Raw genomic sequence first — 15,775 nt, 5'->3', positions numbered from 1 at the left:
TGAGGCCACACCATCAGGAGGATCGTTCAACAGATAAGGACATGGAAAACCGTGACATTGCGTCTTCAAAACTCCACACTATCAGGAGGATCATTCAACAGATAAGGACATGGAAAACGGTGACATTGCGTCTTCAAAACTCCACACTATCAGGAGGAACGTTTAACAGAAAAGGACTCGTAAAACTGTGACATTGCGTCTTCAAAACTTAACTGTCTACGAATCTGTTAGAATTTAACTGTATTTGACAAATGTTAAAGTTTATGCAACATGATAGTATTACATGTAGTTAGTTTATGTAGTGTATGTTCATTGTTTGTAATATATTATATTCATAGTTAAGTTAGTTGTTGTTTGTGTTTTTTTATGTTAGGGCTGTTTTGGTCCGTAACACTGAGCATCAAACTGGAAAGTTTAAAAAGAATCTGACGACCCATAGGTGGATACAGGGGCCGGTCCTGGGGTCTGGACCCCCCCCCCCCCCTTTTCTTCCGAAATTACTTTTTTTTGTAGGTAATTTTCCTTATTCCCCCCCCCCCCTTTTCAGATCTGAGTCTTTTTATTTCAAGAAATGCTTGATATCTTGGAGAACACCTTCAGCCATCAGGCAAATTTCAATCAAATATCCTGATAGCCTAATTGATATATCAACGTTAATTCAATTTTCAAATTCAACTTAATTTCAACATTGATTCAACATTGAGGTATCAATGTTGATTCAACCTTGATGGTTCAAGGTTGATTCAACCTTGATGGTTCAACGTTGAGTCAACTTTCATAGTCAACGTCATATCAACATAGTTTCAACATTGACCATCAACGTTGATTCAACATTGAGACCTCAAGGTTGATTCAACCTTGATGGTTCAATGTTGAGTCAACTTGCATAGTCAACGTCATATCAACATAGTTTCAACGTTGACCGTCAACGTTGATTCAACATTGAGACCTCAAGGTTGATTCAACCTTGATGGTTCAACATTGAGTCAACTTTCATAGTCAACGTCATATCAACATAGTTTCAATGTTGACTGTCAATGTTGATTCAACATTGAGACCTCAAGGTTGATTCAACCTTGATGGTTCAACGTTGAGTCAACTTTCATAGTCAACGTCATATCAACATAGTTTCAACGTTGACCGTCAACGTTGATTCAACATTGAGACCTCAAGGTTGATTCAACCTTGATGGTTCAACATTGAGTCAACTTTCATAGTCAACGTCATATCAACATAGTTTCAATGTTGACTGTCAATGTTGATTCAACATTGAGACCTCAAGGTTGATTCAACCTTGATGGTTCAACGTTGAGTCAACTTTCATAGTCAACGTCATATCAACATAGTTTCAACGTTGACCGTCAACGTTGATTCAACATTGAGACCTCAAGGTTGATTCAACGTTGAGTCAACTTTCATAGTCAACGTCATATCAACATAGTTTCAACGTTGACCATCAACGTTGATTCAACATTGATTCAATGTTGATTTGCCCGCTGGGTGCGTAATTACGGGCAGCAGGAGCCAGTTACTTCCAAAGCTGTTATAAATTTTCGGCGCTGCCAGTTATTACGCCGCGGGGTATTCAGGGCACAGACCGTGATCCCAAGATACCGTAAATAGATTTTTAGATTTTTAGAAAATAGATTTTTCATGTGAACGCAGCCTAAGTGCGGGTTCTTCTGACAATTTTGATGATGATACGATCAGTACAGACGTCAGTGGCATTGGGTCGACCTGTGGAATTACGAGTCGCCACACTTTCGGTGGCAGCTCTCATCTGGAGTACTCTTCATCTTGAAACAACCCAGTCCCTCTGGCAATGCTGGTTTTCCTGAGGCCCATTTCATTGGATGCAGCCATCTGGTTCCTACGACCAGTGTCAGTCGGTCCTGGCTTAGCTATAGTTTGCTGGAGGTTAGACTTCATCTAGCCCAGTGATCCGCTTTATATCAAGGCAAAAATGTCCCTTTTATAGCCAAGCTGGCAACATCTATTCGCATACTCTCACACCCTTTACTTTAAATCTACTATACGTTGATATGTGCTCATATTTGACATAGGTAATGGCCACTGATTAGTGTGGTGAAGAAATAAACAAAATATCAACACTAATGTGGCTTTAAACACCTGTAACATTATTTTATTTTTAAAAATTCGGAAGGGTATGACAACCCTTTTGAGTAACCCTGTATATATATTAAGGACAAGCTCTTAGGTTTACATTTACGCATAGAAAACGTTATGCACAATTAGATATCAATAACATGACACATTAGAAAGAAGTAAACTGTAAAATATCACATGAAAGATAGTCAAGTGCATTGGCTTTGCTTGTCGACTGATTGTTCAAAAGATATGCATGGTCGACCACAATAGCTGGTGAAGGACATGCGTACAGGTGTGTAATCTGGGGTAGATAAAAAAGCAGGTCACTATAAAAGACATACTAGTATGTGGCTTGTCAATATGTATCGGGTCACTGCTGCAGGGTGATATGTGTAGGTTATTGAACTTTGTGTCACTTCTCAATGTTTCGAATTCTTGGATAAAAGTATCACCATTTTGCCTCCGCCTTTGGTTATTGTTTGCACCACCTATTCCGCTGTCTGGCGTGACAGAATGGATAATTGGTACCCTCCATCAGGACAACAGGGTGTTTCTTTCAATAGAAAATTTATTTTTGTGCACTTTTCTGCACTGCAATAAGCTGTGTATAGAACTGAGGTCATCACTCTGCTAGCCTTTAGTTCGAGTAGATACTTGAGGATTCTACTATCACTATGGGACAAAGAAAAAGAAAAGGACGGTCAAACAACCAAACTGGAGGACCTGGAGAACAAAATGGAACGCATTGTACAAGATATCATAAACAGTGCAGAATAGCAGACGTTGGAGAGTTCAGCTATACAGTTTATATCTTGTATCAGATCTTAAAGTTGTCAGCTCGGATGAGCAGAAATGATCCACTTGTGTATTGAAAGCAGCGTACTTTTTTCTGAATGGCCGATGATTCAGTAGACAGATACGTAAAAAAAAATGGGCCTAAATTGATCAACGTAGCTTTTCCCCCCGTTTCTACCTAAACTTAAAATGTTTTAAGGGATGTGGCGTTATCTTTTGGCCACGACAGACCTTTTTTTCTGAGAAAATTAATAATTTTATCTCAGGAAGTTTTAATACTTCAGTACGTATCTAGACCACGCTCCTAAAGTAGACTAAACTTTTGTTATTCGTTTACCAGCTTTGCCGTTATCATGCATATTCTAAGTTACACTTGGGTCCATTAGACATGGGCCAAAGGGTTATATATATAGTCATTGCCTCATATATTGTCCATACATCCTTTGCGGTAGTTGCCTTGGATGTCAAGCAGAGAACTGTGCCCATCTCTATTCCTACCGTCCATAAAATGAAATTGCTTTCAGCTAGCAAATGGGTCGGAGAGAGGGGGGGGGGTGAACACGGATCCCTGACCCTGCGTAACGAAACTGGGCAGGGGCGGATCCAGAGTTTTTTCTGACAGTCTTCCAAATTATCTATGTTGATCCGTACTCCATTTTTGACCGTCTTTCGACAGAAAAAATTGGATACCCGTCAATGTAAACTTGAAAATCTGACCGCCTTCCGGAAGACCCAGAAGACGCCCTAAATCCGCCCCTGCTGGGTGTCCGTGTAGCAGAAACTCCGTCCTCCATTTTATTATAATATGGTTAGGGTTAGCCTGAGCTAAGTGGATCAAAATCTATTATATTTAGTTGTTTAATATCATGTACACTTAGATTTGATCATGCCACAATACAGTCTGTTGTCGCTTTTAAACATGTGCTTGTGTTTGCATTCGTCTCAGAAAAAAACATACAGGTACCTATAAATAATCATACATGCTCTTACTGTTTCAGTAAAACGCCGCTGTTACACATTTAATATTCAGGATACCTTATTGTATAAAGAAAAAGGTTATCTTCTTCAACTTAACAGCATGTTTTATGTGTTTTTATTCTCATATTCGTTTATTTATACTTAAACTTACGAATTGTATATTGTCTCCCAGGTGTTATCCAATCTGTCTTCTTCCTGTGCTGCGCTGCCTTGAGCTTCATAGGAAAAATCACATCACATGACTGTGGCTATAAAATTTCAGCATTCGTTGGGACTGTTTTGGTTGTATTAGGATTAAGCCTATCTGCAATTGCCCCCAGTGTGCTATACCTTATATTTTCCCATGGGGTCTTATACGGTCTAGGGATAAACATTCTTGTATCGCCATTATACCTGATCGTGGCTGACTGGTTTCCATGGGAACATAGATACCACGTGATGTGCACTAGCTGGTCTATGGTTACCATGCCTCTGGGTAAGTAGGTTTTTTTTCGACTTTAACATGTACAGATTCACCAGAGAAACTTCTGACGAAAAGACTTTGTTGGAAAGGGATTTTGCTCGTCTTTTCAATTCAATGCCTAACAACTCCATTTGAGTTTAAAGTTTCTTTGATTATAATAATTAGTGCAAGGGAAGCGTTCTACGCAAGTTTATTTTCACTACATGACCTCCTTTAATTAATTAGCCGTGTTACAGCTGGTATTGAGCCGTAATATCCACCCATCATGCTGTACTTGTTTCAGGTACAGTCGTTTTTGGAAACTTTATACAATGGCTACATCAGACAATCGGATGGAGATACGGGTATCTTGTTCTAGCGACCTTGTACGCGTTGTGGGCTACCGTTACAATCCACACTTTGAACAAACCATCGAAAGAGGTGCTACGAGAAGCGATACAGCCATATTCTCTTCTTTTTCCTGGGCACAAAGCCCCGCCCTCTGTTGAGATAAAATGGAGTCAGCAGATTCGCACCGTAGTCATGGTGATATGGTTTGTCATCTACCTGAGCAAGGGTATATGCCAAACAATTTCCTATGCAATTTTGGTAAGAAAGGTTTAAGGCAGAGAAAAATGCTGAAATGACTGTATACTTGTGTTTTTTAACTAGGTTTAGATATTTGTCGGCAAATACATCCTTTGCTGATCCCATGTTTTGGTGTCCACACGTTCCCAGTTCGATATATTTACGACATAGTCAAGTCGAATAAAACTAATTTTATGCAGAACGTGCGTGGTAACTTAACCTTGACGTGTTGCTGATGCCAAGAACAACGCGTATCATTGACGTAAAACCACCAACTTATAAATACAAATATATTTAATTGATTTAGGTTCAAACGATTCGTCCTTTTGTAACCATTTGCATTTAAATCTGTATTCCGCACCTGATCCTACGCATGTATTCCACCATTCCATGAGTGTTTCTCCTAGTATGTATCCAATTTTCAAGTTTATTTCATCGTGGAGTTATTCAGTCTCATAAATATTCCAATTGTTCCAGGTAAGGCAAGTGGAAATTTTAGGATACACGTCGAAAGATGGCGTTCACTGTTTGACTGCGGACGGCGTGGCGGGATTTTTGAGTCGTCTGCTCGTGTCTGCACTGGGGGACCGTGTGAAAGGCTACATTCTTTACATCTACGTGATCTGTGCAAGTTTACTTATGGTTAACAATGTTCTTGCTCCATTTTTTACGACATTGACGTGGATGTTCATATACAGTACTGGTAAGGGTCACATTATTACTTTCTCTCGTAGTCGATAAACTTATTGGCACTAGGAAAACATAAATTTAATCCAAAATATAAAAGGAAACTTAAACCGTCAACTTGGAAGAAATATGGAAAGCGTTCACTTTTTTGTTTAGATTTTTTCGCACATTCCAGGTTTCTTTTCACTTTTAATAAACTATAACAGGGACAACTGTTATCTTATTCTTTACCAGTTTTGGGACTTGGTCAAGGGCCCATCATTGCAGCTTGGTATGCCGCTTGTGCTGAAGTTCTCAGTGGACAGGATGTACAAACTCTGTTTGTTATATTGCGGTCTGGCATAGGACTTGGGTGTGCAGTCGGTCCGTTTTTTTCAGGTAGGCCTATTTCGCCAAAATGGTATCATTCTTACTTTAGAGTGTTTTTCATTACTTAAAATGAAGAGAAATAGTTAAAATGTGCATCTGCCAATATTTCTAACATACATGAGTGTAACGTCCTGTTACCAAATAGAGATGTCGGCCTATCGTGAGTCGTAGTACACGTTTAACAACACGTTATTCGAGCTACGGTTTCATGAGGATATGGCCTTAAAAGTCTGATTGCGGTGTTTCACGCAAGCCTAAAAAATGTGCATGAATCTGAGAGAAGTGGGTTAAATTAGTTTTAATCGATAGCGGTGGAAATATACGCATTCGGAATGTCGCCATAGAAAGCAATGCATAAGTGATGTGACAGGCAAAACGTAATGCCTTTGCACTGTCGTATCTGCCTAGGTTATACCAGTATAAACACCATAGCACAGGATTTAAGCAGAAAGTATTCGTTCAAATATCATTTTTCGGGTAACATTCTGTAAGTAACGTAATCTGAAACTATATGGTGGAATTTGGCCGGCTTTTGTTGCAAAGATTTGACTGTAAGTGCATCTTTAAAAATAATATTCTTTATTGAGATATGACAACCCCAAGAGTTGAAGTTATACATATACAGTGTATTATATTATATCAAATCACAATTCAAAGGAAGCCTGGTCATTTTGGTCACTGCCAGCCCTGACCCGTGCTTCAACCCCTCAGTTCTGAGAGCCAAGCGGAGAGGCAGCAGATACCGTTTATGAAGGACTGCTATGACCCCGGACAGGGTCGAACCCACGTCCTCCCGCTCCGGAGGCGGACACTCTAACCACAAGGCCATCCGTTGATTTTTTTTAGACGCTCCTTCTTTATTGAAGCACATAATTTGCACACAAAACCCTCATTCAACCGTGTATTGCTTGGCATTTCAATGAAAAAAATCTTCCCAGCGGGCACTCAACATTGATTCAACATTGAGGATAGGTTGAGATGATGTTGATCCATCAATATTGATAGATCAACAAGATCTCAACATTGAATCAACCTTTTCTTGTCAACCAATTGTCAATGTTGATAGATCAACAGGGTCTCAACATTGATTTTACCTTTCTTTGTCAATCAGTTTTCAATGTTGATAGATCAACAGGATTTCAACATTGAATCAACCTGTGTTTGTAAACCCTTTGTCAATGTTGACATATCAACTGGATCTCAACATTGGGCCAACCTTAACTTTATAACCTTAATCATAACCTTGATAATAGTTTTAAATGATTATCTCACTAGAGAGGTATGCATAGGGGTAATTACCCCTCATAAAACGCTTGTTTTACCCCTTAAACATTAAAATTAATTTTGTGAAAAAAGCGGTCGTCAGTTTTTTTTTAACTTTCCACAGGTTATCTTTAAGAAAAAGAAAAAAACATAGGGTCACCAGCCTTACTTTATGGCAAATTGACAAAATTTTACTCAAGGTTGAAGAAAAAAGCTTGAAAAAGCAAAAAATGCCTGTTTTTCTGGAAATTTAAGTTAGCTGTGAGAAAAAAATTAGACTGGTGATCCTTTGTTTTTGTATTCTTAAAATTATCTTAACTACCTGATGTGACGTTATAATTATTTTAGTAAAGCTAATTTGTTGTTTAATTTTTATGAGGAATTACCGTATGTGCCTGCATACTTGTATAATGTAAATGAAGTGCGGGACTGTTATGAAGTGCGAGACTCCGGATAACATGAACTGATGCAACACGTGAGTGTAGACAGTGTGTAACACGTTTACAGTACAAAAACTGTACTTTATTAACAGTACTTTGTGAGGCCACACTATCAGGAGGATCGTTCAACAGATAAGGACATGGAAAACGGTGACATTGCGTCTTCAAAACTCCACACTATCAGGAGGATCGTTCAACAGATAAGGACATGGAAAACGGTGACATTGCGTCTTCAAAACCCCACACTATCAGGAGGAACATTTAACAGAAAAGGACTCGTAAAACTGTGACATTGCGTCTTCAAAACTTAACTGTCTACGAATCTGTTAGAATTTAACTGTATTTCACAAATGTTAAAGTTTGTGCAACATGATAGTATTACATGTAGTTAGTTTATGTAGTGTATGTTCATTGTTTGTAATATATTATATTCATAGTTAAGTTAGTTGTTGTTTGTGTTTTTTTATGTTCGGGCTGTTTTGGTCCGTAACACTGAGCATCAAACTGGAAAGTTTAAAAAGAATCTGACGACCCAAAGGTGGATACAGGGGCCGGCCCCGGGGTCTGGACCCCCCCCCCTTTTCTTCAGAAATTACCTTTTTTTGTAGGTAATTTTCCTAATTTCCCCCCCTTTTCAGATCTGAGTCTTTTTATTGCTTGATATCTTGGAGAACACCTTCAGCCATCAGGCAAATTTCAATCAAATATCCTGATAGCCTAATTGATATATCAACGTTAAATCAATTTTCAAATTCAACTTTATTTCAACATTGATTCAACATTGAGGTATCAATGTTGATTCAACATTGATACCTCAAGGTTGTTTCAACCTTGATGGTTCAAGGTTGATTCAACCTTGATGGTTCAACGTTGAGTCAACTTTCATAGTCAACGTTATATCAACATAGTTTCAATGTTTACTGTCAACGTTGATTCAACATTGATACCTCAAGGTTGATTCAACCTTGATGGTTAAACGTTGATTCAACTTTCATAGTCAACGTCATATCAACATAGTTTCAATGTTGACCGTCAACGTTGATTCAACATTGAGACATTAAGGTTGATTCAACCTTGATGGTTCAACGTTGAGTCAACTTTCATAGTCAACGTCATATCAACATAGTTTCAACGTTGACCGTCAACATTGATTCAACATTGAAACCTCAAGGTTGATTCAACCTTGATGGTTCAACGTTGAGTCAACTTTCATAGTCAACATCATATCAACATAGTTTCAACGTTGACTGTCAACGTTGATTCAACATTGATACCTCAAGGTTGATTCAACCTTGATGGTTCAACGTTGAGTCAACTTTCATAGTCAACGTCATATCAACATAGTTTCAACGTTGACCGTCAACGTTGAGTCAACATTGAGACCTCAAGGTTGATTCAACCTTGATGGTTCAACGTTGAGTCTCTTCACTGGTACATGTAACGTCATTAGAAGTACCATCGATAAGAATAGACTACATTTTAAAATCACCGCTTCCGTATCGTTGACGACACGTGGAATTCAACGAATAAGCAAACGGTTCTCAGAGGATTTATTTATGAGAGAGAGAGAGCACTCTAAGCAGGTCTCGCTTTTTGTTTTGTTGCAAATTACATCCTTTACATACTTTTATCTAAATAGATACATGGGATTTAACTTACAGAACATCTCATTGTTTTTGGTGCAATTGTCAATATCTAATATTCTGCCGGTACATTTATGGTAGAAGTATGAATTATTAACCGTGCGTGTGTTTTACACAAGCGTGAAAAATTTTTGTGAAAATATATTGATGAAATAAAAATACAACAAATCTACAACTATTCAGATTATTATCAACTGGTACAGTATGTTATAATTTGTCGCTTCATGTCTCCCACATCTGCTGCTTGCTCATGGAAGAGATTGCAATTAACAATTTGAAGACAGAAACGTGAGGTTTAAGTTTAGCACGTTGCGTGTTTGAGAAGATACCGCTTCATGTATAGCATTAAAATTTGAAGGAAAAAAACTCGCCTCATTTTTATTTTTTGGCCAAATTTGGGGTGGGTTTCGATAGGTTTCGGGCCCTTGGTTGGAGTAAAGTACTGCTTAAAGTGAAGCTACACAAGGAGGGTGCGGCGAGGCGAGAAACGCATTTATGTCGAATACACCATGGCAGTCTTTTGTTCTACTCGCTGGAAACAAGACAATGCGCATAAAGGCATATGCCAATCTTTTTCAAAGATAAGTCATGTAGAACTAAATGATTAATTAAAAAATGTATTAATGCCTTGAATCCAAGTATGGGGACGGGTTAGGCAGCGATTCATGAGTGCAAAAAATTGCCCTTTACACCAGGGGAATGCATTTTGGCGGGAAAATCACGATTTATGGGCTGACATTCCGACTCATAAAAATGATTAAGTTACACGATCTGCCATTCACAAACTGAACATAACATATGTTTGCTTGTTTAATTTCCGCCTCGAGGAGCATTCTCAGATGATTTAAAGCCATTGTGTGTCTGTGCAGTCTCCAGCATTTCACATTCGATCCAACTATTCTTCTACTCAGTACGTATGAATGCTTCGATGCATTCCTCCTCAGGAAATGAGAATAACACAAATGTTCAGATAGCCAATAAGTGACTCCAGATGACACGGAATGGGTTGATTGACTATACCACAATGGCGTTTTCACTGGTTGCTCACCAACACGCTGCCAAACCAAGCAAGATCTTTCTGTAAGAATGACCACTGGTATGACCACAGCCGAGCTTTTACAAACAGTACGCTGCCACACAAAGCAAAATCTTTCTGTAAGAATGACCACTGGTATGACCACAACCGAGCTTTAACAAATAGTACGCTACCACACAAAGGAAAATCTTTCTGGTTGAAAGACATTTATGCCCCAGTATATGACAAAAGGGTGAGTCTAGAGGCGCTTCAAAACCGGGAGCTTTTTACGCAAAGGACGAAAAAAAAATTTTTTTTCAGACAATGATTCCAAATTGGAGGTTGATGAACACAGAAAATGAAGTTGCTGTAATGACGCATAGATGACCATTAACAGTCTTTTTGTCAACAATATACTTGCAACAAAATAAAATTTGGCATAGCTAATAAATAAATAAATAAACTAGTAAACTAATCGTGGATGAATTCAGTCTGATTTTATCCGTTGTTACACTGCTAAGGAAAATTATTAGTTAAAACGAATTGCTTTAACGCACATACATACACCATGGCAGTCTTTTGTTCTACTCGCTGGAAACAAGACAATGCGCATAAAGGCATATGCCAATCTTTTTCAAAGAAAAGTCATGTAGAACTCACACGCACACGAACACCCAGAAGGAAGACCATTGCCTGTTAAAACTGTCCAAATTGTAAAAATTGAGGATATTTGTTAAAGTGAAGAGCTAAAGCATTTTAATTGTTTCTTTTCAGGTGTTATTTATGATATCAGTGGATCATACAAGCCAGCGTTTTTAACCATGGCTGCGCTATACTTGGTCAATGCACTCCTGACAGCATCCATCATCCTTATCAACAGTGTACAGAAAAAGTTAGCCAAGGTCGGATCAGTGGGTCGGTAGTCGCCAATTGGGGATGCCATTCAAACACACAAGTTATTCATAGTGGGAAGTTCAACTTAGGCGCGTTCAATGCAAATTATAACAGCCTTTAAAATTTCAATTGTCAAATTCAAAGAATGAAGAACTCTTTTATAAATTATTGTCTTTTATTCCCCTGTTAAATTGAAAAGACAGCACCATATGTCACCAAATGTACACACAATTAGCAGTAGGTCATGTGTCTAATGGTACATGTGTCTACCGCGTACTGCAATTATCTCATGTAGACGGCGCGGCATACCTTCAGCAAGGCTATTGGCCTTTTGGTTGGATATTGTCCCATTCTTCCTGAAAAGCATGGCGAAGTTGTTCCTGATTATTAAGGGGTTGGTTCTCCTCTGCATTGCATACTCAATTCATGCCACAGGTGCCCAGTGGGGTTAATATCAGGGCAATGTTGTATTTGTGCAGCCATTTGACTTACGATGACGTCGACCCTGCCTCAAGCATTCAGTTAATAAAATGATAATAATAATAATACTAAACGATCCATACTATCATTGTTCAGCATTTGAAACCCAAGGACGTCGGCTTTTACGAAATGTACGCTAGTTACCATAGCATTAAAGAAGAATGGTAATGTCGTAGTTAATCATGCGCATGGACTTTTATATATATTGGATTGTGTCACATCTCTGTGGTGTCTTGTATCCACAATATGTCCAAAACTGATAAACCATCTATCAAATCATCGGACTGATAAGAAGATTAAGCTGTCAAGCGAATTATAATTGTATTTTGACAACGTTCACTATCGTTGCCATACTTTTCAAGATTGACTTGATTGCTGTACGTATTTATCTAATCATTTGATTGCTGTCTCGGTACAAGAGAAAGTCCCAAACCTGAAAACGGTATATTTTCGCCCTAAATGAAAGATACAGCGACACCCGTAGGACACGCACTGCACTTCAAACAATCGTTTGTTCAACTGAACTTCTGCTAAGTACTTTTAATCTTTTAATAAATAATTAGAACTGTGGCATTATTTCTTTGATTTTATGAATGCCCCCTCCCCCACTCTCAATGATTGACGTTGAATGTAAATTTTCTAATTTTCACCGTCACAAGTAAAATTCACAAGTCAGTCTCAACTTACTGAGTGACTCAAAAAACACATTTGTTTACATAACATTACATTGGCATACAAGATGACCACGGCGCTTATTTTACTTGGTGAATTGTTTCAAAGGACCACTGACAGTCAAAAGGCCCCTTGTTACATTAAAAGGTGTCATATTTGTCCAACTAGTTATATTTCCAGGTCTTCTTTTTTCTCGTTTTCCAGGTATTTTGCCACGCAATATTGTTTGAATCAAGCTATATTCAACACCATGACGTACACGTATAAGGTGAAAAAGCCATCTAAGTTAATTTTCGATTATGGTCGGTAAAGATATTTTTCGCACGTGCCTTGAACATAATGTTTATATAACGATGCGGTAAATATCAGATTTGACAAAAATAAAAATATTAACAGCTACTGAAAAATATTAATGGGTTTCTGTCGATACCTCCACTGTTAGCTCGAGTGCTGAAATGTGCGGTCACCACAGGCGACACCTTGCGGAGGTAGCGTGCTCAATTTGTAGTGTACAAAGGCCTTGTCACATTCTTTGTGTGTGTGTGTGTGTGTGTGTGTGCTTGTAAGTCCGGTTCAAGATTTTTATGCACTCTCACCACACTAATTCTAACCTGTACAAATCTTACGAAGGGCGGACTCACTATCACGCGGACCCTCAGTCACGCCGCATCATTTCACCTTTTATACAATAGCACATTCAGGCACAACTATCACAATGAGGTTTTCTCGACAAATGCATCGCATACAGCAACTCGATGATTGGGACTGCCACTGCAGAGATGTGCAGATAATTGTGCCCAACCGCATGTTTCAAAAACATATGTCTTTCCATTTAATGTTTTTTCTTTTTTGATGAAGTACAAGCTGATAGGTGTATTTTATGAGTTTCATGTCAATGAGCTTACTATATGGGTATTAACGGAGGGCTCCCAAGACTGTAGGCAGGATGGGGTTCGGCGGGTTAGAAAGAACCACCTTTTTGGCTGAAAAAGAAATCCACTTGATTTGATTTTTTAAAGAAATCCACACAATTTGATTTTTTAACTGTCATTTCTCAAGATGATTGACTAAAAAGGCAAAGGGGACCACATTTTCAAATAAATAACCGAACGTCCCTTCGCGGTCTACAAATACGGAGCCGTAGGGAGCGAGGGTGGGGCACGGTGCACCCTGCATGGAGGCATACCGGTATGACAGGAATGGTAGTCCGTAAGAAATCGTAGTCCATAATCTTTGTACAGGTGACATTCGGGCGATATATAGTAACCCCTGTACTACGACTAACCCTAAGCTGCATTAATGATATAGACCCCGGTGTAACGGAACTGAGGGTCCGTGTAACAGAAAGTCCCCCCCCCCCTCCCACACACACACACACATATACCTGTAGTTATAAAGGTTAGGGTCAGCCTGCCCTAAGTGGGTCAAAATCTAGAGCAAGGCTTTCCAGTACAAATCTAGAATGGGAATCGAACTCTCTATCATGGGGGACTCTTTGTCACGTTACACCAGACTTCCATTCCCAGGACTACCATTCATGTCAAACCGGCAAAATTGTATTTGCATGCGTGCGCTCCTACATGATTACATAAAAAAACATCACTGCGCCGTCTGAGTTTAAGTCAACAAGCAATGCAATCTGATAATTAAACAAATAAAGAGATTTCGCAGCTGCTCACAGAGTAGAAAAATGACGGATAATAAAGGACATTACGCTCTAGGTAAACCACAAGTCACCTTCTCTGTTGACATCACGCTAGAACTCTTATGTGATGGGTTAATAATTTTTACCGCTTTAGTGCGGTTAAACCTCCCCAAATTATCATGAAAAAAGTTACAGAATAAAATGGATTGTATAGGCCGCCGTAGTTATATAACTTTTTATTTGGAATATGAACTGTCGGTTTTATACATCTGGAATCAAAACACGTATTGTGTGCCCCGATTGTCAGAGACAGAAGAATCGAACCTGGATACATCTATATGGCGAAGTTATCACAAAATCAAATCCATTATAGAAATATATCGATCTCTTATCGTCTTAGCTTTCTAACCCCTGATAATACAGTATGCATGTAGTATTATGTGAGGAGAAAGAAGTGCCACCTATACATACCATACGATTACAAAACCAGTTATAGGACTGAAGTCAGTGTTATTAGGATTTCCGAGTCGATTTGGGTCTTATACAATGTGATTGCAGGCAAAGCCGTGATCGGAATTTTCCATCAGCTAGGTCAAATAGCTGGTCGGGGTTAGCCAATCGTTTAAAACATAGACAATGCCCACATGCCGCAAACTCCAGCGGTTCATATCGATATATATTAAATGCATATGCAAAAGTAGTACACGTCTCCCAGTTGTAAGGTGTGCATCTCCAAGTTATAAGAGTGTTTAGGTCAACGGTAAATTATCGACGATGTATCTCTCTGTTTGTCAACCAAGAAAAAGAGTGGCTGTCATTGGAGCTGGAGCCGCAGGTGCGTTTTTAATAATAACATACATGGGCTTGTTAAGCTTATTAAAGGAAATAAACTAGAAATAGAAAATAAACATTATTTTAATCTTTCAAAAAGTGGGCATAGGTGGAACAATTGAAATGACATTATCTAATCTTCTATGTGCACAGTTGCGACTTTCTGTACAGGTATGATTACCTTACTGATCAACTAGGTAAATTTCCACTTTGAATTAATAATGTCAGTAAGAGGAGGGTCCAGCAACAAGTAGTACTTCCTCTCTGTCTGTGACTTAATTTTCTGTTTTGAACTGCTGTGGCCCTCACAACGTATTGCTCAAAGGGTGGTGTAAAAATGTCTCGTACCCTACGGTAGAAATACGGGTTAAAATGTGCCCTACTTTTTTCATTTCTTCCTACTCTTCTTAGTGGAAGGATTAAACTGAATGCTGTTATTCACAATTATATACTGTGAACTTGTTGAATTAAGATTTTTCATATTTGAGCGAAGAGATACACAACTTTTCGACTCATCATTCTCCTCGGAAGAGAGCACTATAATTTGAATTTTTCCGTTCATAAATATTCCGTTCTTCAGGCTAGATATTTGTGAGTGAAATGTAATTAAACGACATACTTTTACGCTGACTTTCCGAAATGAGTCCATTTTCTTAATGATGGAAGCTGTTAGATGCCTGTATTACACCAACGCAACAATGAATTCAGTTAGTCTTAATCATGGAACGCACGTTCTCCATTCCCTTTTTAATTTTCACTGACCCGTTATCCATCTTAAAATACCGCATTTTGTGTATGCTTTATGTAACTTCATTATATAACAGCGGTCCTACATTGTACTAAAATAACACTTTTCAGGCAAGACTAGTACAGGTTTGTGAAGGGTGTGTATTTTTACAACGCGTCTAGCCGGTTATCTTTCGT

At 38.6% G+C, this 15,775-nt stretch overlaps 1 protein-coding gene across 3 annotated transcripts in view; it reads left to right on the top strand.

Annotated features, from left to right (window-relative positions):
- The window catches only part of LOC106169579 (uncharacterized), a 33,326-nt gene that overhangs the window by 12,790 nt on the left and 4,761 nt on the right, over nucleotides 1–15,775 (top strand). Inside the window, exons 1-5 of one of the 3 annotated variants that reach the window (XM_087011291.1) lie at nucleotides 1,664–2,401; nucleotides 4,055–4,357; nucleotides 4,629–4,933; nucleotides 5,390–5,615; nucleotides 5,834–5,977. In XM_087011291.1, coding sequence (XP_086867417.1) covers nucleotides 2,392–2,401; nucleotides 4,055–4,357; nucleotides 4,629–4,933; nucleotides 5,390–5,615; nucleotides 5,834–5,977 — 988 coding nt within the window. In that variant the 5' untranslated portion in view covers nucleotides 1,664–2,391. Of the gene's footprint in view, nucleotides 1–1,663; nucleotides 2,402–4,054; nucleotides 4,358–4,628; nucleotides 4,934–5,389; nucleotides 5,616–5,833; nucleotides 5,978–15,775 lie in introns of those variants that run through there. The other 2 variants (XM_087011290.1, XM_087011289.1) reach the window with 2 other exon arrangements.

Source organism: Lingula anatina, chromosome 4 (genome assembly GCF_051362555.1).
Source record: "Lingula anatina isolate TDL-2025a chromosome 4, LinAna3.0, whole genome shotgun sequence".
Taxonomy (NCBI): Eukaryota; Metazoa; Brachiopoda; class Lingulata; order Lingulida; family Lingulidae; genus Lingula; species Lingula anatina.
Note: the sequence above shows the minus strand (reverse complement) of the source record. Positions and strands in the feature narration are given on the sequence as shown.